General features: G+C 46.5%; 3 protein-coding genes across 4 annotated transcripts; 2 read left to right on the top strand and 1 right to left on the bottom strand.

The window, feature by feature from the left end:
• The first annotated feature begins 386 nt into the window (after nucleotides 1–386).
• On the top strand, nucleotides 387–5507 carry kin (Kin17 DNA and RNA binding protein). Of its 2 annotated transcripts, none has more exons than XM_061667550.1 (12): nucleotides 387–597; nucleotides 709–803; nucleotides 1036–1079; nucleotides 1756–1878; nucleotides 1946–2130; nucleotides 2215–2263; nucleotides 2331–2382; nucleotides 3345–3462; nucleotides 3540–3665; nucleotides 3736–3835; nucleotides 3932–4032; nucleotides 4409–5507. In XM_061667550.1, exons 1-12 carry the CDS (start codon nucleotides 484–486, stop codon nucleotides 4457–4459), a joined length of 1158 nt encoding a protein of 385 aa, XP_061523534.1. In that variant the 5' UTR covers nucleotides 387–483; the 3' UTR covers nucleotides 4460–5507. The 2 variants fall into 2 exon arrangements, with proteins under 2 accessions (XP_061523534.1, XP_061523533.1); XM_061667549.1 differs by having other exon boundaries at nucleotides 4400–5507.
• Nucleotides 4752–12126, bottom strand: itih2 (inter-alpha-trypsin inhibitor heavy chain 2). Its single transcript, XM_061667548.1, is given in 22 exon segments — nucleotides 4752–4899; nucleotides 4974–5085; nucleotides 6128–6300; nucleotides 6362–6560; nucleotides 6628–6741; nucleotides 7115–7264; nucleotides 7336–7508; nucleotides 7631–7770; nucleotides 7876–8061; nucleotides 8747–8928; nucleotides 9003–9128; nucleotides 9205–9373; nucleotides 9435–9551; nucleotides 9622–9702; nucleotides 9704–9751; nucleotides 9824–9931; nucleotides 10001–10163; nucleotides 10878–10982; nucleotides 11056–11228; nucleotides 11583–11621; nucleotides 11895–11927; nucleotides 12025–12126. Coding segments are annotated over 22 exon segments (2841 nt in total).
• Nucleotides 12127–14832: 2706 nt separating this feature from the next.
• Nucleotides 14833–25592, top strand: itih5 (inter-alpha-trypsin inhibitor heavy chain 5). The gene is given in 16 exon segments (XM_061667850.1): nucleotides 14833–14971; nucleotides 15045–15089; nucleotides 15602–15765; nucleotides 16768–16872; nucleotides 17696–17949; nucleotides 18056–18225; nucleotides 18295–18411; nucleotides 19120–19291; nucleotides 20431–20540; nucleotides 20542–20741; nucleotides 22059–22690; nucleotides 22761–22814; nucleotides 23298–23414; nucleotides 23561–23577; nucleotides 23579–23939; nucleotides 24976–25592. Coding segments are annotated over 16 exon segments (2892 nt in total). The 5' UTR covers nucleotides 14833–14854; the 3' UTR covers nucleotides 25233–25592.
• The last annotated feature ends 206 nt before the right edge of the window (nucleotides 25593–25798 follow it).

The following is a 25798-nucleotide window of genomic DNA, read 5'->3' as shown; positions in this document are numbered from 1 at the left end:
AAAGAACACAAATGCCGTCAATAGCCTTATAGTATTTGTCATTAAAGGCACAGACAGAGCATTACGTACCATACCGTTTAAAAACATTACCTGGAGCGCAGGTTTTCTTCTTCGGAGTATTTTTCATCTTCGTGTTGTTCTGCGAATGGTAGTGTACCGCAACCTACCGTGTTATAGTGTGGACCAGAGTAACCGTGCTTGGTGAACCTAAAATAATAATTATAAAAAAAGAAAATATGTTCCAAAAAAAATCGAAATACGAAGTTATATTATGAGTCTTTTTATATATATATTAAAAAAATAAAAAATAAAAAATACACCGTATACAAGCTTCCGTGAGATTTGGCCATATTCTCGCGACGTTATGACGCGCTTCTCCGGAAGTCGCTCGGTCAATCGTGTTTACGTTTGGTTTCCGCTGGCTGTAACTGTTCAAACTTCTTCTTCAAATCTCTTCAATTTTAAGAGTTTAAACAGGCCAAAATGGGGAAAGCTGATTTCCTGTCACCCAAGGCAATAAGCAACCGGATAAAATCCAAAGGTCTCCAGAAACTTAGATGGTATTGTCAAATGTGTCAAAAACAATGCCGAGATGAGGTAAGTTGTTCCCCCACTAGATGCGAGCTGCTGTGCAAAATGGTCATTTTCGCTTCGTTAAAAGTCTGTTTTCCTACACTTTATGTATTTATCTCGTTGACGTGCATTCAGAATGGCTTCAAGTGTCACTGCATGTCCGAGTCCCACCAGAGGCAGCTGCTGCTGGCCTCGGAGTGCCCGCACAGATTTATGGACTTTTTCTCCAAGTAAGTTCATCCATCACCACGTTCAACACCGAATATTCTTGCAGTATACTTTGCTATTGTGTAACCAAAGTCTTCCTATTACCGCTTATTTGCAATGCGGTTTTACAAGGAACGAAATGCGTTGGCCATTTGGCATTTTCGATTGAATGAAATATGATTTTTATTAGAATTTCAGCTCAGCGACATCATTTCCAAACATGTTTTCATTTCCTGTTGTTGTTTCCCTGCACAGTGAGTTCAAGAGTGGCTTTTTGGAGCTGCTGCGGCGACGTTTTGGTGAGTTGAGCCAACACACAATCCTAATATTTGAAATTGTTCGTAAGTTTGTCCCGATCCGATCAAGTGATCGGAAATTGGAGTTGAACAGATCATTTTTAGCTGATCGGTATTGGGTGAAAATGATCAAATGTTTACATTTTCATAATTTTTAAATGCCACAAAGTGACAAAATAATCCTGTTACCTCTTAGAAATGGAGTTAAGCACTCTAGTTTTTATTGGACAATGATAGATTGAGTGAAATTGATTCATTGACCGACTGCATTTTATTATTTAGATGTTTTGAAGTTTAGGACAGGATATTTAAATGTAATTATTTGTTTGCATCGTTATTTTGTGCTGCATCACTGATATGCTCGGAATTTTTTTTTATTTGTTTAAGTCACTGCTGCACTGGATTTACAGCCATATAAAAAGGTATCATTTTGGGATACTTTTATTCAAATTAATGAAAAAATAAATAAAATCAAGACAGTTCAAACAGTTTGGATGTGCTATTTTTTTCCTAATGAATTACCAAGGTATCAGATCAGGACTCTGCATCGACAGATCCTCAAAATCAAGTGACTCTGGTGCAAAAAAGTGTGATCAGGACATCCCTAATTATTTGTTTTGTTCAGTTTTTCACAAAAGCATGAAGCTTACTGTATAAATTCACGTCTGTGTTTGTGCAGGGACCAAGCGTGTGCACAACAACATCATTTACAACGAGTACATCAGTGACCGCGAACACATCCACATGAACGCCACGCGCTGGGAGACGCTCACCGACTTCACCAAGTGGCTGGGACGCCAAGGTTGGCGATCTATTATTATAAATGTGTCAGATGGGAATATCGTCCACGAATGACCGTATCTCGTCAGGTCTCTGCAAGGTGGACGAGACGCCGAAAGGCTGGTACATCCAGTACATCGACCGCGACCCCGAGACCATCCGCCGCCAGGAGGAGCTGGCAAGGAGGAAGAAGCACGAGCTGGACGACGAGGAGCGTAGCGCCAAGTTCATCGAGGAGCAGGTCCGAAGAGGCCGTGGCGACAAGGAGGAGGGGGTGAGTCCCAGCAAAGCTAGCCATGATGTTGACGGGCGCGTGGGGAACATCACCACTCATCTGTCGTTTTTTTTCATTCTCTAGGAAGATCCAGTTTACACCGAGCTGAAGCGAGAGAATGAAGAGGAAAAAGGTGAATTTCACACACTGGGTGAACATTACGTCCTGATTGCACTTCACTGGATTTCCATCTGTTGCAGTTGCTTTCAACTTGGGCGCTGGTACATCACTGGCTGGTCCTTCCACATCAAGGTACTGTAGTGCAAACTGCTAATCTCGTTGTTAGTTAGTTAGTTAGTTAGATGTTTACTCTCCCCCAAAAAAATACTACTTGTGGAGTGACCCTAGGATGAAAATAATTTGTAATTTGTGGTCATTTAGTTACCTCCCCCAAGTGTTTTAAAGACGCACTGCAGTCTGCACACGGGTGTCAAACATATGACCTGTGGGCCAAATGACATAACATTTCTGTATCTTAATGTATGTTAAATGTATAAAATTGCATCTAGAAATATAAAATGCATTTGCAGTGATTGATTTCTTTCATATATATTTAAAATGGTTCTCACTTTAGTTCAGCAGTCAATTTAGGTTGTGAGAATTATTATGCACACGTAGAGTTAAAATGATTCCAAGATCTCGACAAGGTGATTTAATTTTAAAGTGGAGTTCTATATTTTTCAGTTCCGAATATCCATGACTTAGTTTTGTGCCTAAAGTCGTCCCGATCCAATCGCAGGATTGGAAATCGTAGCCAATCGCGTACTATTCATCTGATGGGTGTCAGCTGAAAATAATTTTTTATGTTCTTCATTTTTAAAGGGCAGTCAGCCACTATGCTTTCTGTAGTGGGTGTGTCTCTTCAACGCGTCACTTTTTAGACTGTTTGTTCGGAGGGAGAAAAAAGTGGCCTTAACTCTTCATGCACATCCGCAGCTCGTTAAGTAAAAAGAGGCACGGCGTGAGATGTGGAAACATTTTGCATACAGGCCAAACAAACTCAAGCCTGATTGATAAATATACAGTGTGGCCAAACCGTAACACTTTTCATCATGTACTTGTACTTCTTTGCATTAAAACAAAGGGGAAATCCCCACCGTATTGTTACTTCAAACAATTATGCTACGATTTTACTGGTTTGTTCCACTTGACTCTTTGTGGCTCCTGAACTCCAATCAGTTTAAAGTCTAATGACAACATTGTCCTCCTCGTAGCTCTCTGCTGTCCCCCAGCGCTCTGGCGAAGGCATCGTCAGCAAAGAGGAAAGAGCCGTCCTCCGCTTCCAACTCGCGGAACAAGAAGCAGAAGTCCGCCCTGGAGCAGATCATTGAGGTAGAGGCTTGCATGACTGTTAAAGTCCGACCGCGTGCGTGCGTGGGAGTCCTCGCTGACAGTGTGTTGTCGTTCAGATGGAGGAGAGGAAGAAACAACAGCAGCCGGTCAAGACCGACGATTGGCTGCAGCCCAACATCGTGGTCAAGGTGGTCACCAAGAGGCTTGGCGACAAGTACCACAAGAAGAAGGCCGTCGTCATGGTAACCGTACCCGTAATATACATAAGCAAACAGCTTCACGCGCACATTTTGATGGCTGTTTGCGCCGCAGGAGGTGCGAGAGAAATTCTCGGCGGTGGTTAAGATGATCGACTCCGGGGACAAACTCAAGCTGGACCAGAACCATGTGGAGACGGTGATACCGGCTCCAGGCACGCGTCGACATTTCCACACAATGTCTTCACAGTTACAACCAGGAAATGAGTGATATGTGTAAGAAACCTGACAATTATCCAATCTCCCCGCAGGAAAACGTGTGATGATCGTGAATGGAAACTTCCGCAACACCGAGGCCGTGCTGGAGGGCATCAACGAGAAGAACTTCTGCGCGTCGCTCACGCTCGATTCCGTAAGTGCCTTTACGTCCATCTTGTTTTGACGTCTGTTTATGGGCCTGCGTATCTCCCCCCACCAATGCTTGCGTGGGATTTCCCCGGGTACTCGGTGTAGCGGGCCAATAAAAAAACGTATAGTATGCAACAGTGGAGGAGATGTGACTCTTTATTACAAGAAGAAAACCTTTGTTCATTTTCCATTCTCGGTCCACCAATAAACATGCAGCACTGTGTTTCGCTCCACCCCTTTAGGTGCTGTCTTTCCCTGTACAATGTTGATAAAACAAAATTATATGTTACCCTCCAAAAATAGTTGATTGTGTTGTGTATTGTACTGTTTGTTGCTACGGTGACCAAGAAACTAAAGTATGTCATCTTTAGGGTCCACAGAAAGGAAAGCGAGTGGATGTCGCCTATGAGGACTTCTCCAAACTGGCTTGAACAAACGTTTTTTTCCCCCTCCTCCTCATTTTCTAAAGAACTCTACTATGTCAGAGTTAGTTAGTATAAAAATCAGACATTTTCTCATCTTGGAGCCACAACTTTTTTTTTTTTTTTGGTCACACACAAGACAAACCAACCAATTGTACAGATGACATTTAGCTTTCAATAAATTCAACATGACAGATTCAACTTCATTATTGTGACTATAGAATTAAGGAACTCACAAATATGTCATCTGTGGGGGGAAAGCCTTTTTTAAATTTTTTTTATTTTGTTGTTGTTGAGGACTCTATTTCAATTAGAGGAAGCTGTCGGGGTCGGGCACAATGTAGGCGCTGTAGTGGCCGTCGATGAATCCTTTGCCGCTGTTGTGCACGAACCAGCAGTTGACGTCGGTGCCGCGTCGCTTGTCCTGCCTGTAGTCCTTCTGCCAGCCCCTGGCGAGCACAGCCAGCAGATGCCACCGTCAAAAAACAAAACTTGTAACTTGGGGGTAGGGGTGAAGCGCTACCTGGTGACTTGCAGTTTGTTGCCCTTCACCTCCATGGTGGCTTCCTTCTTTAGGGGATCGGCGCCGTCGTGGATGTCGTAAATGATTACTTCGGGCTCTTGGGAGAACTGACCTAAGCGACCAAACACACACACACACACACACACACACACACACATTTAACCATTTTGTATTCCCAATAAATCATATTTCTGTACATTTTCTTTGTTGTTAACCTCAGTACCTCTACAACAAACGCTTGTGTGTTTTAATGTCTTCAAATGAGTCAATGTTGAAGTCTCCAGTCTATAAAGAATGTTTTCCAATTGGCTAACACTGGTACCTTGACTTGCGTTTTTAAGCTTGAAAGTAATTGATTCAAATACCATTCATCTGTTCCTGCCCCCCCCTAAAAAAATTGTTTTTTAAATAAAACACCACCACATTTATTAGCACGTGGTTAGTTCAGTTAACGGCTTCTCCATGTTCTTTACGAGTGGTTTCATTTTCTCTTTGTTTGTTTGTCCCGGTCAATAAACAGCTGAAAATGCTTCAGCAACCGTCCCTTTTTTTCTCTCGCTTCACTTGATCGGCGGAGCATCAGAAGTAGGGATGGATGATATGGCCTTAAAATAAAATCCGTTTTTCTTTCACAAAAATCTGATTTCTGATTTTATTATTTTTTCCCCCCCTCCAATAAAAAGAAAAAGCAAATCACAGGGAAATTATTCAGACTTTAAACACAACCCATTTTAATAAAACATTTTAAACCTTCAACAATATCAATAAATAAAAAATATTCCTTTTGAAATAAATGTATCAATAAAACTCGAAAGTAACATGAATAATCGACTGTGATTGCCTTCCACTGGGCTCCTTTCTTATCATATGTAAAACAATGGAAAATAATTCTAATAAATAGTCTGTTTTCTTAGTGGGAGTTTTGATGTAATTGATGTGCCCCAAAAGAAAAAGATGTATCAAAAATACAACTTTTGGCTCACAACACAAAAGCAAAATATCTACCAATCGATGGCTCATAATTGGAAAAACAAAATTGGGGCACTCGTAATCCAAGGTACCACTGCATCTCCAATGCCTCCCACTAATCTTGTGGCTCAGAGTCTGCAGGAAAAGCGAAATGAATTTCCTCTATGATGAAGACTTGAGAGTACCTATGAGACCGTGGACCAGTGGCGAGTACTGGTTGTCATTGGGGAGGTAGAGACCCAGGAAGTCCACATTGACCGGGTGTTTCTTCCACACGCGGTGGAGCAGAACCATCACTTTGATGCTGTGGTTGATGGTGATGGAGACCTGCGAGTCCTTCACGATGGAGATCCTCACGCTGAAAGGAAAAAAATGTGATGACATCACTCGGCGCGATCTACCGGGCGCCATCTGCTTACCCGTTTTGCCTGATGTCCGCCGTGGCGCCCCAGGTGAAAGTGTGGTTGTTCTTGCCGTCGGTGAAGGCGATGTGGTCGGTGCTGACGGCGACGCTGACGCCATCAGGCTGGTAGTAGACGGAGATGACCCCAAAGTAGGTGTTCTGCTTTCCTTTTTGCACTTTTTTGTTGCTGATTAATTGTCCATTCACCGTCACACCTGCAGGGCCGAACACAAGGTCACACTTCGGAAAGAGACAGGTTACTTGGTGAAGCTGGTGTCGTACCTGTGCCTCTGTCAGTCACCAAGTTGAGGATGTGACCAGGTTTGGAGTCGATGTTGAAGCAGACGTCCGTGTTGCTTTGGGGCAGGTGCACGATGAAGTGAGGGTCGTTGTCCACTGGGTGAGAGAAGCTGTATGTGAGTCTGCAATGTGGAACTAGTGTGTTACAGTCCTGCAGTGATTCCCAACCAGTGCTGTGAGAAACCACCAGGTGAAGTAATCCCATTTCACTCAATTGGAGTGAAACATACTGTATATGCCTTCACCTTACATAATCTTGTATTGTAGTGCGATTATAAGATAGTTGGGCTACTTTTCTATTAGACAGGGCTTTGGCACCATCTCGTGACGTCGTAGGGCACGTCAGAAAGAGCACAACAACGGCATATAAAGGAGGATGATGGGTTACCCCAACAAAATATGTGAATTGATGAATTCACAAGACGTGAACTGCAGATAGACAAGGGAACATTTGGTGGCTCTGCAGTACCTAAGTTGACCTGCTTTGGCAACGTCCACTCCTCAGGGCCTTTTTCCACTTGACTGGGTGGGGCCTCCGTGGTCATCTGGACCCATGGCGGAGGTTGATAAACGACCTTCACTGGAGGCAAAGTCCTCGTAATGCCTCCCATTGAGTTTCCTGCACCCAGACGTTATGTTTACTGGCAAGTCAAAATGACTCCTGGTGGCGGCGAGGCTTCTGTCTGGCACCTGAGCAGCAGCCTTGCTTGGGGTCCTTCGGGGAGTCAGCCAGCATCCTCTCCTTGCTGTCCTCGCTCTCCACCAGAAGAGCCGTTAGTGGAGTGACAAACTGATGCTCCATGGCCAACGCCAGAATGCGCTGGGTGATCTTTCGCTTCTTGACGGCGGTTGGCGCCAAAGACCTGGCAAGTGGAAGGGACAACAAAGGACAGTGAAGGCCTTTGATCCATTCATGAGGTGGGTCTCAATGATTTTATCCATGTAGTGTTCAGTAGTCCAACTTTGTGTAGGTGTTGGGGTTCACCTCTCACTCATCAACTGTTTGATGGTGATGTAGGCCCACAACTGCCTGGCGAAGCCCGTGAAGGAGTGCTGCTGCTTTGCCAGCTCTGTGTCCAGTTCCGAAGTGTCCACCTCTGTCTCCAGGGTGATGTCCAGCAGGGCCTGTAGGGTGAAATCAACAAGACTGAGAACCGGTAATTACCCCCATTCCCTTATGCTTTTGTGTATGTGTGTGTGTGTGTGTGTGTGTGTGTGTGTGCCACTCACTCCCGACGCGGTGGTGAAACTAGTCAACGTGTCGCTCTCGGACGGCTTCACCTTGCCGGCCACCACCAGCTCGGAGCCGCCAAAGTATTTGTCGAACTGGTTCTGTGTGACGTCGGACACAGAGTCCTCCGGAAACTGGACGGTGACCCTCCGCAGAAGCGGATTGGATACCTGGCTGTAGAACATCTGCAGGAAATATCAGCAAAGTGTTAACTGAAGAGATCCGAAACATTTCACTTTCTTTTATTTCACCCTCTTCTACCTCAATACGAATGCAAAAAAAAATAAAATACTACTCTGTTGACCGTTAATTACTCTTGGGGGCTCCTAGCGGTCGCGGGGCCCTAAGTATTTGCTTAGTTCACTTTTGCTTCTCGTGAACAAGACCCCAAGATATTTGAACTCCTCCACTTGGGCCAGGATCTCATCTCCGACACGGAGAGGGCACTCCACCCTTTTCCGACTGAGGACCATGGTCTCAGATTTGGAGGTGCTGATTCTCATCCCAGCCGCTTCAGACTCATTGAGAGGCGTCAGATGAGGTGCCTCGGGCATCTGATTAGGATGCCTCCCTGGTGAGGTGTTCCGGGCACGTCCCACCGGGAGGAGACCCCGGGGATGCCCCAGGAAACGCTGGAGAGACTACGTCTCTCGGCTGGCCTGGGAACGCCTCGGGATCCCCTCGGAAGAGCTGGAGGAAGTGACTGAGGAGAGTGAAGTCTGGGCTTCCCTACTGAGGCTGCTGCCCCCGCCACGCGAGCTCGGATAAGCGGAGGAAAATGGATGGATGGATGAACTTTTGCTTGTGCATGTTTTTGTAGCATCTTAAAAGCTCAAATTTGTAATGGTCGTTTTACGAATGGTGGCATACGCGTAGCTGCTCGGCTGCATCGTGGTTAGCGAAAATGCGCTGAGCGATGCCCCGGTTGTCCATGGCGATGCGCTCCAAGAAGTCGTAATCCACGTCGAAGCCAATGCCCAAAGAGAACAGCGAGAAGTCCTCCCTCATCACCTTCTTCACGTTTTTCTGGATGGTGCTCAGCTTGATCTCGCCTGCACAACCATCCATCATCCATATTAACCAGATGCTCAAAGAATAGGATTCGATTGGCCGTTATGAGACTCACCCACTGTGGGGTCACCGTCCGACACCAGAATGATCATGGAGACCGATCTAAGGTCGATGAGGCCCTGATTGGATGCCCTCACCAGGATCTGCACTGCTTTCATCAGCGCTTCATTGATGTTGGTGCCTGGGGGTCAAAAGTTAGTCATAATGAGCAACCTAAAATGTTCTCAGCTTCCAAATTCCTATTTGTTTCACGGTACCTCCAACCGGTTTGATGTTCTGGATGTACTTCTTGGCGTCTGCGATTTGTACGGTGGATCCGGGGACCAGGTCTTCGCTCCAGCATCGCACATTGTGGTTGAAGTCGATGATGCTGAACTGGTCGTCAATGGTGAGGTCATCCAAGATGGCTTGCATGGCCTCAACTGTCTGCAAGAGAAAATTGGAAGTCAGTCCTGCAGAACAACTACAAATGTTAACAACGACTTACCTGCTTCATCTTGACCCCCCACATGGACCCACTGACGTCGATGACAAACACAATGTTTTTGGGGAGCGGAGACATGTTGGATGGGGCGAAGAAGTGGACAAAGTGCCCGTCTGAGACCTAGCGGGACCGATTGGTCTCGATCAGTTGCGGTTTGACAGCGTGTGAGCAGCAGTTGAGTGTTAGGTACCTGCAGCTCGCCGGCATTGCTGTCCCGCTTCACGTCATATTTGACGCTCAAGGTTCCGTCGATGGCACTTTCGGTGCAGTTTTTCACACTTCCTCTGCTGCTGCAGGGTTGGCTTGAAGAGCACGTGGCCCTGAGGGTGTGGGGCGAAATAAACCAATGTGTAGGTTTCCAAAACAAACATTTCACGTGAAGTAAGTCTTACCTTCCCCGGGGACTGCGTCACTGTGACCCGGTTGGAAAACTTCTCGCCGAGGCTGTTTGACGTTTCCAGCATGGCGATTCCCTTTGGCTCAAAGATGTAAACATCCACCTAAAGACAGACATTGGGATGGTAAGAGGACTTTTTTGGTTGCTGCTCTGGTTCTAATGAAGTCCGCACCTGGAACTGAGGCACCAGTCTTCCAGGCTGCAGGTGCAGCAAGTGCTCGTAGAATCCTAGCCTCCTCTGCATCATCTCCTGGTAGTGCAGCTCAAACTCGATGTTGCTTCCGGGGGGGACGTGTACCTCTGTCTTAAACGTCTCCATTTCTTGAGAGTTAGCCCTGTTGTGCGGAAACATTCCAGTATCCCTTAAGTTCTACCTTTGTCCCTTTGGACTTCTCTATTCAGGGGTTGCCACAGTGTATTATCCTCATCTTCTGGTCTTATACTAGCAATATGCAAGTCCTCCCTCACCACATCCATAAATCTCCTCTTTTGTCTTCCTCTTTGCCTCTCGACTGGCGGCTCCATGTTTCCACTGTCTCTTGTCTGCTCATGTCCAAACCATCTCAATCTGGCCTTTCCAGCGATGGCCTCTCTAGCCCTGTCTCCAAACTTTCCTTTCTGAGCCATCCCTCTGATGAACTCATTCCTAATCCTGTCCACCCTTGTTACTCCCAAAGACAATCTCAGCATCTTCAACTCTGCCACCTCTAGGTGTGTCTACAGTCTCCTTGTCATTTCTACTGTCTCCAAACCAAACAACATGGCTGCTCTCACTACCGTCGTATAAACCTTTCCTTTCCTTTAACTTTAGCTGGTGCTCTTCACACTTTCCTTCACCTGTTCCATCCTTACTGTACTCCCTATTCACCTCTCTTCTATACTGTCCATTGCTCTGAACAGTAGTACTTGAACTCCTGCACCTTCTCTACCTCTATTCCTTGTAACCTTACCATTCCACCAGACTGTATTTGCTTCAACTGACCTTCATTCCTCATCTCTTCCTTATGTTATACATTTGAGTTGAATCCGAGAGAGATCTTGTTGACTACCTGACGATGCCAGCGGCCTTCCCTTTAGCTCGGGCCTGGGCGTACAGATTCCTGGCCACAGTCTTCTCCTTCACTGAGCCTGTGAATGTGATGCCGTTGACATTCCTGCGGCACAAAATGGAACAAGTATCAACTCTGCATGCCGGCAACGCATTGCCGATCTACTGTATGCTCTCACATGGTGAAGTTGGTGATGAAGGCTCGCTTGGGGATCTGCACGTTGAAGCCGATGGTCTGGGCTTTGGAGCCTGAGTTGACCACCGAGCTGCGGACGGTGGTGTGAGCGAACCGCGACGTGATCCGGCTCTCCACCTTGTAGCTCTTGACGGTGATGTCATCTCCACGGATGGCCTTGGCGGGAACAGTGGGATTTAGATGCCAGCTTTGAAAGCTGTTCTGCCTTGAAAGAGAACTTCATGGGGTGGGGTCGAAATCATGCTAGGACTAATGTTGAAGGTTATGGTAGCCCTTCGGTCATGGATTCCCTGATACCCCCTGGTTTTACATTGACTTGAATGACGTCTGAGACCGGCATCAAAAAGCTCAAACTGAATTCCCTCGAACTATCATGGGACTGGTACAGAACCAGGTCAATAACCCATCAGTCACGGGAATGTCCCCAAACAGCAAGTTATTGATTTTGCAAGATAAGGTCGAACTCTGTCACAGTGGTGAGAGCTTAAAACAACAAGTGGAGGGTCATACCTCAAAGTCTTCCTGCTCCTCGCTGGTCAATACCGCTCTCTAAAACACACAAATTATTCATCTGGCACATTTTTTTTTGTTGAACTCATGCAGTTACGATGATTCATAGTTTTTATTGGACAGATAGACATACTGTAGGTTATTGATGTTTCTTGATTAATGGTTCTTGAGAAACCTTTAAGACCTTCAAAGCTGTTTTGGGCGAACACCTATTCCCTCGATACAATAACACAACAAATATCTGTGGAAGACTTAGCTCCTGTAAAACGGTTACCCATACACCTTCATTGAATCCAAAGAAGAATCTCACACCTTGTGTCTGTCACCATGATCCCGAAGATCTGACTGATGAGAGAAGGTTGACGATTGGTTGTTTATGAAAACATGTTGTAAGCGATATCACAGCATCTTGTAAATGAGGACCTCCTTCAAGCTCACTCACCACTTCGTCCTCCCATTCTCCGTCGATCACAAACTCAAAGCAGCGGCTCTGTTGGAGACCCAGGAGCGCGAGGATGAGGAGGAGAAGAAGCCTTCGCTTCATGGTCTTTGCGCTCTGATCGTCCTACTTGCAAGCAGTCCTTCTCTGGTGGAGGACCCTTCGCAAATGGTTAAAATCCACATCAGCGATCAATATTTGCAACCAGATGGGAAGCAAACTTTGAAGCTTGACCTGCACATTGTGCATAAGTAAATAGTGTTGTACAAGCCCAGTCAGTTTGCTTTTAAAGTTGTGGAACACTGATGTCTCGCTCGTATTCTGATTGGCTCAGTAGGTAGAGCGGGTCGTCCAGTATGTGTCTTGCACTGAGGAGAGGCTTCCGTCGGGCCACTCTCCCATAAAGCCCCGACTGGTGGAGTGCTGCAGTGATGGTTGACTTTCTAGAACTTTCTCCCGTCTCCCGACTGCATCTCTGGAGCTCAGGCACAGTGATCTTTGGGTTCTTCTTTAACTCTCTCACCAAGGCTCTTCTCCCCCGATTTCTCAGTTTGGCTGGACGGCCAGCTCTAGGAAGGGTTCTGATCGTCCCTGATCAATTATGGCGGCCACTGTGCTCTTAAGAACCTTAAGTGCAGGCCAAATTATTTTTGTATCCTTGGCCAGATTTTTGCCTTGCCACAATCCTGTCTCTGAGCTCTACAGGCAGTTGCTTTGACCTCATGATTCATTTGCTCTGACATGCACTGTGAGCTGTAAGGTCTTATATAGACAGGGGTGTGGCTTTCCTAATCAAGTCCAATCAGTATAATCAAACACAGCTGGACTCCAATGAAGGTTAGAACCATCTCAAGGATGAGCAGAAGAAATGGACAGCACCCGAGTTAAATATATGAGCACAGGGTCTGAATACTTATGGCTGTGTGATATTTCAGTTTTTCTTTTTTTAATAAATCTGCAAAAATTTCAACAATTCTATTTTTTTACGTCAATATGGGGTGCTGTGTGTACATTTATGAGGAAAACGGTGAACTTAAATGATTTTAGCAATCGTTCAATCAAATTTGGCTGCAATATAACAAAGAGTGAAAATTTTAAGGGGGTCTGAAAACTTTTGTACCCACTGTAAGTGCAGATCATTTACCATTCTAAAAGTCATCCCGAGTACAACATTAGTGTGTGTACATTGAGGCCTTTTGTCCATCCATCCATTTTCTGAGCCGCTTCTCCTCACAAGGGTCGCGGGCGTGCTGGAGCCTATCCCAGCAATCTTCGGGCAGGAGGCGGGGTACACCCTGAACCGGTTGCCAGCCAATCGCAGGGCACACGTACACAAACAACCATTCGCACTCACATTCACACCTACGGGCAATTTAGAGTCTTCAATCAACCTACCACACATGTTCTTGGGATGTGGGAGGAAACCGGAGTGGCCGGAGAAAACCCACGCAGGCACGGGGAGAACATGCAAACTGGTATTTGAACCCCGGTCCTCAGAACTGTGAGGCAGACACTCTAACCAGTCGCCCACCGTGCCGCCAGGCCTTTTGTCATCACGCTAATCCTAGCCCCCATTTGACCTTTTTGGTTTGCCTACCTGCCATGTGGCCCACTCATAATAATACTTATTTTGCACGTGTTAAGAATTGTCTATGTATGTTGAATCACGCCTTGAACTGACAAGGTAAGCGAGAGACTCCTGATGTTACCATAAGATCTGTAATTTGATTTAATTTTTTTTTCATTTGTGCTCAATATGAAGGACAATTCTTCATCTACAAATAGACCGATAAATTTGAGTGTCTGGTTTGATTTCAATGTTACTGATGACCAGTTTTGTGTCCTGCTTTGGAAAAGATTTATTATTATATCGTTGTTTGACATTCAAGGAAAGCTTGTTCACCTGAAACCATCATGAGAGTGTATTTTGGGGTTGTATTTGCATTTCTGATGAGACATCCAGAGCGAGACGTGGCAATATTTGTATCATCCGCAAATAATATGGGCAGGGAAGACTTGGACATTACGCCAAAATGATGAAATTTTACTTTGCATGATTGGAATCCTTTCAGAATCATCTGGTGAATGTGGTTTTACGTCAAGCTATTTTCCATCCTCGTAAAACATTGTCGTAAATTGTCGTTCTTGTTCTTGAGGTGGTATTTTAGTCTGTAAACCAAGGATATTTTTTTTTTACCTAGCTTTTTAACTTTATCTGCATCCATCCTCTATGAACCACGAATTTGACAAAAATTGTGCTGAATTGCTGTGATGTCTATTATACCCACCAGATGACGCCAGATATCTCAAACGACGCAAATTCCGACCATCAGTGAAGGCATCAGTGAGCAACAAGGGCTGCTTATTGATCGAAGTCAGCGATTCTCAACCAGTGTGCCGGGGGCACATTAGTGTGCCGTGAGCGCTCTTCAGGTGTGCCGTGGGAAATTATAAAATTGTACGTAATTGCTCAAAAAAATATTTATTTACAAGAAATAATGTATCTGTTCATCTATTTATGCCAGTGAGGCATAGTGACAGACAGAACAAATAAATGCTCTTCTATTAGATGGCAGGAAGTACATGCAGTCATAAATGTGTCCACTTTTTTTGTCATTTTTGTTTGTTGGTGCGCTGTGAGATTTTTCAATCGTAAAATATGTGCGTTGGCTCCAGAAAGGGTGGAAGTCACTGCTCCAAGTAGACCCCATCCTTCTTTATTTCCCCCCTCCTCTTCTCCTTCCTCTTCCTCCTCCAGTGGGTGGGCACAGGCTGCAGGCTAAACTGTTCTCACTAACTTTGTGACACTAACAAAGTGAGAACGACGAAAACGATGCTGCTGGTGCCTTTACTGCTTTTGTGCGCCGCTCGGTGCACGCTTGGACAAGTGGGCGACTTCGAACAAGGAGACTATGTTGATGCCGACTTGGATGACTTGGATTTGGACATCGTAAGTGTTTGTGAATGTTTTGTTGTTGTTGTTGATGTTGTTTTAAACCGAATTAACTTACTTGTCCCTGCAGGCACCTCGCAGAGTTCCACGACAGGTGAAAAACACCCTCATGAAGGTAGAATCCACTCATTTTATATATAATATAATATTAATGTGGCGTCTCAAACGTAACTGATTGGTGAATATAAATGGATTTGTTTTAAATGACTGTCACATGAAATAATTGGTCTATTAATAGATGTGGCCCTTTAGCACATCTTGGCCACCCCTGTACTAAGGCATTTCGTTGGGCCAAATGTTTTTATTTTTTTTATTTGTATGATCCTAAATGGTGACCCACATTTTTTGACCCAGTTTACATCAGTTAGAAATGTTTCTGACTCTATGCACGCACATTACATCGGAATGTAGAATTGTGCGTGACGCGCGCAGGAGAAGCCGCCAAGTGCACAGATGTTCCTTCAAGAGGAGAACTGTTGTCAGCTCATGGGATTTGAATTCCTTTTCCTTCTGCTCACTTCTTTGATTTCATCAAAAAGACATGTGGGGAACGGCTCCAGGAAAGGTTCTTGAATTTTAGTAGTAGTTTTTGCGCAATAACAAAGCTGACTTGCTCTGTCCGTGCAGGAGACGAGGCCTCACATCCAGGAGCTGTCTGTCAACACCACCGTCATCTCCCGCTACGCCTTCACAACGGTGCGCTGCGTCTTGCTCAATCGGCACGCCGCCGCCGGCGAGGGCGTCTTCCACTTTCCCGTGCCGGCCGGCGCGTTCGTCTCCAACTTCACCATGTAAGAAGCACGCACTTGCCATAAAAGCTTAGGATTGGGCTTTGGGTAAAATTTCAGGATGAGCCTAATGTGCACTGTAACCTTTATAGGTGAGCTTATAGTCCCTGTAAAGTAACACTAAATATGTCTGGTAAATTTGACACACCACAGAGAAGAGTGTCCACACGCTGGCTGTCAAGTCTGACTTAAAAAAACAAATAAATAAAAAATGAAATCAATTTTAAAAATTCCCCCCGCCTTTCTCTCTGTTACGTGCACACACTCACGGCCAACAACGAGGCACTCTGAAGCGGCCACACCAGTGGACTCTCCTAAGGAAATATGTATTTTCAGCGTCCAGCCATAGCCAGCTAGCTAGTGGCACGTCGCAATTGTGCCGGAAAACTTCTGATCCGAACGAAGATGCTCAAATTCTTATACTATATAGTCGGCAAGGAGCGACTCATGACGGACGACGTGGTGCGTCACTGGGCGCCTTTTTAGCCACACAGAAAGTTTAACACCCTATCTCCACAGCTGAGTACTACATAGTTCTCAGTCTTTGCACATTTTCAGCAATTATCTTCAAACATGTATAATGTATTTCGAAACAAATCCCATAATTCACTTTATACGCTCTTTAATTGGAACGTCCAACTGTTGAACGTTTCAGTACTGTTTGCACTCCTATTATTGTTGTCATTATTATTGGTCCATTCGTGGTTCAAAAACCTGATGTGACTTTTGCCATTTAGCTCCTTGTTGGAGAAAACACAGCAAGTTGTGCAAAAGGTACTGACGCTTTTTCTGAGGAGTGCAGATGACATCAACGAATGCTGCTTGGAAGAAACATTTTGCTTTCCGGTCGCCATGGCGACATTAAAGCGTTGACAAAGACCAGGGAGCGTCTCACTCCCCTCGACATGTCGTAAACCCGCGTCAAGGCGAATTCTGGGTCTTTTGTGTGAGAAAATCCAGTTAAAGCGGGAACGCTAATCCTCTAACTTTGACCTCCAAAACCAGGATCATCGCGGGGCGGGTCTACCAGAGCCAGGTCGGGCCGAAGGAGAGGCGGAGGGTCAAGCAACCAGACGGCAAAGCTCGGTACAAAGAGTCAGGTGACACAAGGTGAGGTGTGTGTGTTGTAAGTCGTTCGTGCTCTGATCTTCGTCCGGTGGCCTCTAATTGCACCTTTCGAGTTACTTCCTCCTCATGCTCCGAGTTTGCAAACATAGAACACATTCAATGGCCATTCTGTATTTTTGTGTGCAAAAATGTGTGTGCGTGTGTGTGTGTGTGTTTGTCAGCAAAAAGAAACGAACTATTGTGTGCGATATGGAAGAAGTGACAGAGAAGGATGAAGGGTGGGTGTGAAGTGGAAGAACTGACATGAGCGATTCCACTTGCGTATTGATGATGACGACATCATCTCCTGTTCTGTTGAAGTCATGGCTTTGCCGCCTCCGTTATTGATGGTTCTTCATCATTTGTGCGCGCGTCCGTTGACGACGTGCAGCTGAAAAGTGTAAAAAAAAACACAACCTGATTTGATGAAGCCATCTCAGAATTCAACCATCTTAATTGGATACCGATACAACTTCATTTGACAGGAAATATTTGGACTTTTGTATTTATTTAATTTCAGAAATACAAAATCAAAGAGAATTAGACAGAATTAGAGCACATAGGTTTAACGCCTTAGTGAAGGCTATATATCTTAATGCTAACAAACAATGCAAAACACTATAAATGAGCTAACGAATAGCATATACGCAGATGTAGACAAAATATAATAATACTCACAGTCATATAGTCCTTATCCTCTGTGAAGAATGACAAATATTAATGTGACTTATGCCTTATTAGGATTCCCACATAGTTTCTAATATAATAATATATGTATATATAATATAATATTTCTATTAGTTTCCCTTCGTTTCCTCCCCACCAGTTCCGCGTTGGAGGTGGAGGTATTCCGAATGGCGGCCAGCATTCCGGGAGGGAACCGGGCCGTCTTCCTGCTCACGTACGAGGAGCTGCTGCGGCGCCGGCTGGGCCGCTACGAGCACGTGACCAGCCTGCGGCCGTTGCAGCTGGTGAGCCGTCTCAGGGTGGACGTCACCATCGTGGACCACTCGGCCATCACCGCTCTGGAGGTCCTCCCTCTCCGGCGGAGCAGCGGGCCCAACCCGGCCAGAACGCCAGGTTGGTGTCGAGAATTTCGTCGAATGAGCACACTGAACGGTGAACCGCAATATAGCGGGGGAACGCTGTACTTTTTTAACACATATCTCATGCCTTTGTACTCCAGCCAAGACCGAGCCCCCCGTCACCACGACGGTCCGAAGGGAGAAGAACGTCTGCAAGATCACCTTCAGCCCCAACATTGTCCAGCAGGCCATGATCACCACCAACGGTATCCTGGGAGATTTTGTGATCCGCTACGACGTCCAGAGGCATATGGGCATCGGTGACGTGCAGGTTAGAATATTTTTTTTTTTTTCTAGGCTCCATTTGGGAATGGACTTACTTACTGTGTCTCATTGCCAGGTTCAAAATGGCTATTTTGTCCACTACTTCGCACCCAAAGACCTACCGGCGGTGCCCAAGAACGTCGTGTTTGTGATCGACACCAGCGCCTCCATGCTGGGCACCAAGATGAGACAGGTGGCAACAAATTATGCAACAAATACCACAGGACTCTCGATAATGTAAATGCTTGGTTTGGCCGGCCGGATTAAAGAACGGAGTGGGCCACCCGCATGTCGCCAGTGATGAGTTTTCAGAGAATTGGATCTGTTCAACTGGAACCCAAAGCCAACACCCCACCTCCTCACTCCCACACTGGAACACGAGCGTTCCAGTAGATCGCCACGAGTTGCTCCGAGTGAAAAACAGTTCGGGTTGCGATGCGGAGCACGAGGTCGAGCTGTAAGGCAGTAAGGTCAGCGTCCATCGAGTCATGGAAGTTTTGAGACAAACGGCACCCTTGACCCCCGTGATGCCCGCCCCCGGCCGTCGCCGCAGAACAACGAGTGTGGTTTAATGCGCTTGCACAAAGGCGGGCTTCATGGCGGGTCAAGCATCTGTTTCTGACCGGGAGCGTATACATCCCATCCCATAGAGATGCCGGCGCCAAATTATACACATGCACATAATGTTCAGTGCAAAGAGCCATAAAATAGTAGGATTTTTGTCATCGCTTCTTCACATAATATATATAAAAAAGTAATTTTACAAAAAAACATTTTTGTAAAATTGCAAAAAAAATAAAATTCCTTCTTGAAATCCCTTTTTTGCTACTAATATTGCAACTTTACTCTCATAATACTGCCACTTTTTTCCTTCAACCTTCTGATGTGTCTCCTTTGCCAGACGAAAGACGCCTTATTCACCATCCTGAGGGACCTGCGGGCCATCGATCACTTCAACTTCGTCAGCTTCTCCAACAAAATCAGAGTGTGGCGTCCGAGTGGCCTCGTGCCCGTCACGCCGATCAACATCCGAGATGCCAAGAAGTTTATCTACACGCTCATGCCCACTGGAGGTCAGAAGATCACCCGTACTGTCCCTCCCTATGTAGCAGTTCACTTACCGCAGTCTTGCTATTTTGCAGATTTTCTTTCTACTTTGCGCTCCATCACAGGAGTCGTTTGTGGTTGTTGTTTTTTTAAATCGATTTTTACAGCTTTTTACATCGATCTAAATGTTGAAAACATATAAATATTAATTACAATCCTGTTATAAGTCATTATGTACCTGTATCTAAAATAATTGGTAGCTGGTAACAATGCTTTATTTACTTTCTGAGCATAACCAGCTATGGAACTCCTCATAGGCTCCCTCTAGTGGTATGTGACAGAATCACTTAATTAAATGGTTAAACTGTGCCTGTTACAGTGGATTCAACTTTTTTTTAAATCACTACAGTTCAGTTATATTTAACCTTTCAGGACAAAACAATTGTGTTTAGTCTGTTAGAGCAGTTTGTTTTCAAGCATTTATTTAGGTGTGCCTTTTATACGTGGAGTACATTTTGTTTTTCGATATCTTCAAATTGTGCATAATGCTACAGTGGCTGACTGTAATAAAAAAAAATATACCTTTTACTTGGTGTAAGTTTGAGAACCACTGCCTTGGGTATTACAGTTAAACCTCCCTTTTCGTGACAACCCCCAGAATGGATCTGTAATTGCCTATACATGCCACAAGGGAGCAGCAAATGACTACTTTTGTCGAAATGAAGCTCCTCCACTCACTACAAATTGTTTCCTTGGCACCAACATGCTACCAGACCGCGCCAAAGCGACACTAGTAGTGCGTCATCAGCGCATAACGGAGGACGGGTTCAAAAAAAAATCTGTAAATTTGCAAATGGCGAACTCCAACAATGCAGGAGTTCACTATACTGCCATCTATAGGGATTTACAATACACAGTACTAAACAATACTGTGCAGTATCTCCTATACATTTTATGCTTGCATTTGTTTGTGTTCGTGTATCTTGACAATGCGTTTAAAAAGTGTGTTTAAATAAGTTTAAATGTGTTTAAAGCATGTGTGAAGGGTAAAATTATATATTATCTATATTGCAGATTTTCGCCCAATTTGGCTGTCTCTGGAGCGTTTCCGTCATGTTAAACGGGGGTTTACTGTGACCTTCTCATGCATGTGACCTCCCCACAGGCACCAACATCGACGGCGCCATCCAGAGTGGCTCGGCCCTGCTCCGCGACTACCTGTCGGGTGCCCACGCCGGCGCCAACAGCGTCTCGCTCGTCATCTTCCTGACGGACGGGCCGGCCCACGGTCGGGGAGTCGCAGTCGCCGGCCATCCTGGGAAACACCCGCTCGGCCGTGCTGGATAAGTTCTGCGTCTTCACCATCGGCATCGGCAACGACGTGGACTACAAGCTTTTGGAGCGCATGTCTATGGAGAACTGCGGCACGATGAGGCGGATCCGCGAGGAAGCCGACGCCAGCGCCATGCTCAAAGGGTAACGACCGAGAAACTTTAATTGACACGAAATGGACGCTCAGAGAGTCACCGCTCAGTGTTCAGAACGTCAGCATTCAGGTGAATTTCCTTTTGGCGTCTGGCGCACGTGCTCAATGACCAGTTTTTAATCCCCCGCTTCTGCAACTCGTCCTTCCCGTCATTCATCACGGGACGTCGGGACAAAGAGCACCGATGTGTCGGTGCTGACAACCGCTCTCTTTAATCGGCCCGAAACCCTCCGAGCCGCCCTCTCCTCTTTCTTTCCTTTTCCTGCTCTTTTATTCCCGACCGTCCGCTTTCGGGCCGGCCGGCGTGCGAGCTGTTTGCACAGCGGTGCGAGGAATGCGCGCGTGTTGTGTAACCGGCGTCTGAGCATGCTTGTAGATAATAGGCCTCGCGCGTCTTGAGCAAACACGGGTTTGGGTTTTACGCCGTCGTGACAAGGACAGGATGGAGGACTTAGGATTGTCTTTTATGGAGGTGAGCAAACTCTCGAGTGGGGCGACAGGTCGCCTTAAGAGGTTAGACGAGCGGATTTGTGAGGCGGAAGAAAACAAGGATGTGCTCGCTTCCTGGCCAAGAACCGGATGCTGGCAAGTTTGAATACGGTAATCCCTCGCAATATCACGGGGTCATTTATTGCGGGTTCAGTGCATCCCCGACCTATTTATTTATGTATTATATTTTTTTAAAGGTGAGTGTAGTGCAGTTACTCAACTTTTCATCCTGGATACAGTCAGCTTTATTGGCTAAATAATTTAAATGTGGCAGCAATCAGAATCAGAATCAGAATCATCTTTATTTGCCAAGTATGTCCAAAACACACAAGGAATTTGTCTGACTCACAGAAGGGCAACTGGGCTCTTGTTCTTAGCTTACTGAATATTTGCCACTCATACAGTTGATTAATCACCAAATTGCATAGGACGTGGCTGGAAAGGAACTGTTTACAATGTAAGCCAGGACTATGATTCGCTAATGCACACAACTCATAACAATATTGACAGGAACAAATGCAAGGAAAGAACAACGTTTAGCACTGTAGTTTAAAATCAATTCTGACTACCCACAATGCTCTTTGCGGACTACATTGCCGCAAGTGTCAGTGTGAGGAACAGTGGAAATGGTTAACCCAGGGAAGGCATGCGCTGTTGTTCACGTCACTCAGGCAGGGCACGCCCAATAGAAATGCACTTTTTCATTTATTTCACGGACTGTGTGGGGATTTTATGGAACGTAAGTCCCACGATCAACGAGAGTTTCCAATGTTTTGTTTTCACGAGGACACAAATTGGTCTCGTTGTCCCACGTCCAGGTTCTACGAGGAGATCGGCACCCCGCTGCTGTCCGACATCAGGATCAACTACACGGCAGGCTCTATGGACCACGTGACGCAGCACCTCTTCGCCAACTACTTCAACGGCTCCGAGATGGTCGTCGCCGGCAAGCTGGGCAACCTGAGCTCCGAGTCGCTCCGCGTTCAGGTCACGGCCAGCAACAACGACAGGACGGTCGTCCTGGAGAGGGACGTGTCGCTCCGGCGCCGGGAGTCTGAGACGGAGAAGCGCGTGAAGGCGGCGGGGTCGGGAATTCCCGGATCAGGGGACGCTTTCAGTTGGCCGGCGGCGGACTTCGTGGAGCGCTTGTGGGGATTCCTGACGGTCAAGGAGGAGCTTCGGTCACGTCTGCGCAGCCGAACCAGCAAGGAGAGGCAAGAGCACATCCGGCGGGCCACCGACCTCTCCCTGGCGTACCACTTCCTCACCCCGCTCACCGGCATGCTGGTGGACGAGCCCGAGGTCTTGGCAGACGGCATCGCGACGCCGACGCTCTCCGTCGGCGAGCGTGCATCGGCGGCGGCCAACGAGGTGCCGGATGATGAAGACGACGGAATGTTACGCAGGGAAGTTGACAGACAGAGTTTAACGCTCAGCAACAACAGGAGAGGTGAGATTGAGTTGCCAAATTATTCTGGTAATGAAGGCATTTAGCAAGATTTTCCTCCTCTTCTTCACAGGTCGAGTTGAGAGGAGACCCACCAAGAAGTCTGTCACCATCTCCAAAACATCAGGTGACGCCACATTGTCAACACCGAGGCTCCGTAGGGGGCTTTTCAAGTGCACGGGGGCCTCAGGGGGGAAATACAGTGTGTGCATCGGCTTTGCATGCGCAGCCTGTAATTTGCGTGCTGTTCACACAGTCTGCGGAGTGAACACGAGCTGGGAAAGAGGCAGAGGGGCTAATTTGTGAGCGTGAACGCACTCGGCGGGAAAGCTGTCGAGACGTTTTGTTAAAGTAAAAAAAAAAAAAAAACAAGAAGAAGCCTAATGGCCCTGTCATTAGACTTGCTCTATCATCTTGATGGCTTCTCACAAGTCTGTGAAGATGAAGCCACACTATGATGATCAATAATCTGTCATTTAGGTAGAATGAGCTCATAATGCCTGGGGAATTATTCACTCATGAACTGTTCGGTCACCACATTGACGAGATCTTGATCAATTTCCTGTGTAGAAAACGTATTGAAAGCTGCTGTTTCCCTCCGTGTGTCCAGCGGACGGCGACCCTCACTTTGTGGTGGACTTCTCTCTCAGCAAGATGGCCGTCTGCTTCAACATCAACGGCGAGCCCGGTCACGTCCTCCGCCTGGTTTCCGATCACAAATTCTCCGGTAGGACGGAACGGTGTACAAGATTGATTTTTGATTTCATTGATTCCAACCACTTTGCCGTGGCACATTTCTGTCTTAATGGGCTAGAAAAAATGTGTTCATTTACGACATGTACATGTTTATGCACTTTGTGAATGTTTGTTCAGGCGTGACGGTGAACGGCAAAGCTCATCGGCGCTCCGCCCCCGCCGGGCAGCCGCAAGCGTCTGCGCACGTACTTCAGCAGCATCACCGTGGTGGTGGACCGCCCCCGCCGCGCCTACATAGAGGTGACGCCCACCAAGGTCATCCTGGACGGGCTGGACCGCCTGGTGCTGCCGTGCCACTCGACCGCCTCGGTGGAGAGCGGCGCGCTGTCGGTGGCGATCGTCGGCGGCTCCAACGTGACCGTGAGCGTCGGCGCCAACGTCACTTTCGTCGTCCTGCTGCATCGCTACAAGAACCCCGCGCCCTACCAGAGAGACCACCTGGGCTTCTACATCCAAGACAGCGAGGGGCTCTCGCCGAGCTGCCATGGCCTGCTGGGTAAGTGGCAACTATTCATATTTTATTTCACTTCATTTACGGGGTCCTTTGTTCATTTATTACAGCCAAAAGGAGAGCCTGCTCGGTGGAAGTACAGTGAACCTCCACATTTTCACGGTTCTCCTAGTTGCGCTTTTGGTGCTCTTTCTGAAATGCCACAAGATGGCGCCAAAGCCCTGTCTAATGGGAAACGTTGGCGTCATGGACTGTCATCAGATTTCAACCTGAACTGACCTTCAGATACAAGGGACTTGATTTTTTTTTTTCAAGATACAAGCCGGCGGCACGGTGGCCGACTGGTTCGAGCGTCTGCCTCACAGTTGTGAGGTCCGGGGTTCAGTGTGTTCCCGTGTGGAGTTTGCATGTTCTGCCCGTGCCTGCGTGGCTTTTCTCCGGGCACTCCGGTTTCCTCCCACATCCCAAAAACATGCATGAATTGGACACTCTAAATTGCCCGTAGGTGTGAATGGGAGTGCGAATGGTTGTTTGTTTGTATGTGCCCTGCGATTGGCTGGCAGCCAGTTCAGGGTGTACCCCGCCTCCTGCCCGATGATTGCTGGGATAGGCTGCAGCACACCCGGCTCAGAAAATGGATGGATGGAAGATACAAGCCATCGTTTGGACAATTTCTTGACTTGACTTGGGTCTGTATAACTGTATTGTACTGCCCCCCCGGTGGCCATAGTGGGCACACCATAAGGAGCAGCACAATGAATTGAATGGAAGCATTAAACCATGATGCGCAGTGTTTAATCCTTTACATTCTATTTAATTATATTATTGTGATATGTTTTTATAAAGTAGAATATTATAGTGCTATTTTCCTTATTAAAAAAAACTAGTTTCATCCCATTCCTACCATGTTTGCTGTGATGCTCACATATTGTATTCGTAAATTTTCATGTGTACTTTTGTTGACGTACTTGTTTTTAAGATTGTTAAGCGCGTTGGGATGTCTCAGTGTGATTTTGCACTGAAATTTTTTATCTTGCCATTTGGGGAGAGAATCTTGAAGTGTCCTCTCACCTGCTCACAGGCCAGTTCCTGCATGAGGAGGTGGGCGTGGTGGAAGGAGATCCAAGTGAGAATCCCTCGTCCGCGCTCCTCAAGGTGAGGGGCCGCTCGGTGCCGGTGGTCCGCAAGAGCCGGCGCATCTACGGCGGCGCCCGGAGCGTGGAGTGCTGGTTCGCGAGGAACAACGGCGCCAAACTCCTCGACGGACGCTACGAGGACTACGTGGCGACGCACATGTTCGACACAGGTGAGGGGCAGCACGGCAGCAACGCAGCGTGAGGCCCCCCCACCCTTTCCCGCCAGACCGCCTCGGTCCAGGTACTCTTTACTTTTGGAAACGAGCTTTGGATACCCTAGCAGAAAATGCACACCGGGGTTTTTGTGGTATCCTTTAGCATTTTGGGAAAACTGCGTACACTGATTCTCAGCAAAAGTTTCCAAGTGTCTTCGCTTCTTATCTATTTCTATTGGACATTTTTGTACTGTAATCATTTTACCGTTATTTGTTATGCTGTGTAAATAAAATGTTTAGAGTGGCGGTTCTCAACTGTTGTCAAAATAAATAAATAAGGACATTTCTAGGTGATATAACTATGATAATTACTGTAAATATTTTGATTTAAAAAAAAAACATAAAACATTTAGGCCATGAATATGAAATAAAAAACAATTTTAAAAATGGAAAATGCCCACTTGTGCCACGTGTCCACATATTTTTACGCCGCCTAGCGAACTCGTTTGGAACGTGGTCGATTGAAAAGCGAGGACCCCTTGTCTTTTTTTTTTTTTTTTTACCACCTGTCCGCCACCCACCAGTTGACAATCGGTTTTTGAGTCAGCCGGTA

Source organism: Phycodurus eques, chromosome 22, assembly GCF_024500275.1.
Source record: "Phycodurus eques isolate BA_2022a chromosome 22, UOR_Pequ_1.1, whole genome shotgun sequence".
NCBI classification, from domain to species: Eukaryota; Metazoa; Chordata; class Actinopteri; order Syngnathiformes; family Syngnathidae; genus Phycodurus; species Phycodurus eques.
Note: the sequence above shows the minus strand (reverse complement) of the source record. Positions and strands in the feature narration are given on the sequence as shown.

Excerpts from the sequence above, each read along its gene's own strand:
- kin (XM_061667549.1), top strand. The coding sequence starts at position 484 with ATGGGGAAAGCTGATTTCCTGTCACCCAAGGCAATAAGCAACCGGATA. Across the intron at positions 1,080-1,755 it reads GCTGCTGCGGCGACGTTTTG|GGACCAAGCGTGTGCACAAC; the intron begins GTGAGTTGAGCC and ends GTGTTTGTGCAG. Across the intron at positions 2,264-2,330 it reads AGAGAATGAAGAGGAAAAAG|TTGCTTTCAACTTGGGCGCT; the intron begins GTGAATTTCACA and ends CATCTGTTGCAG.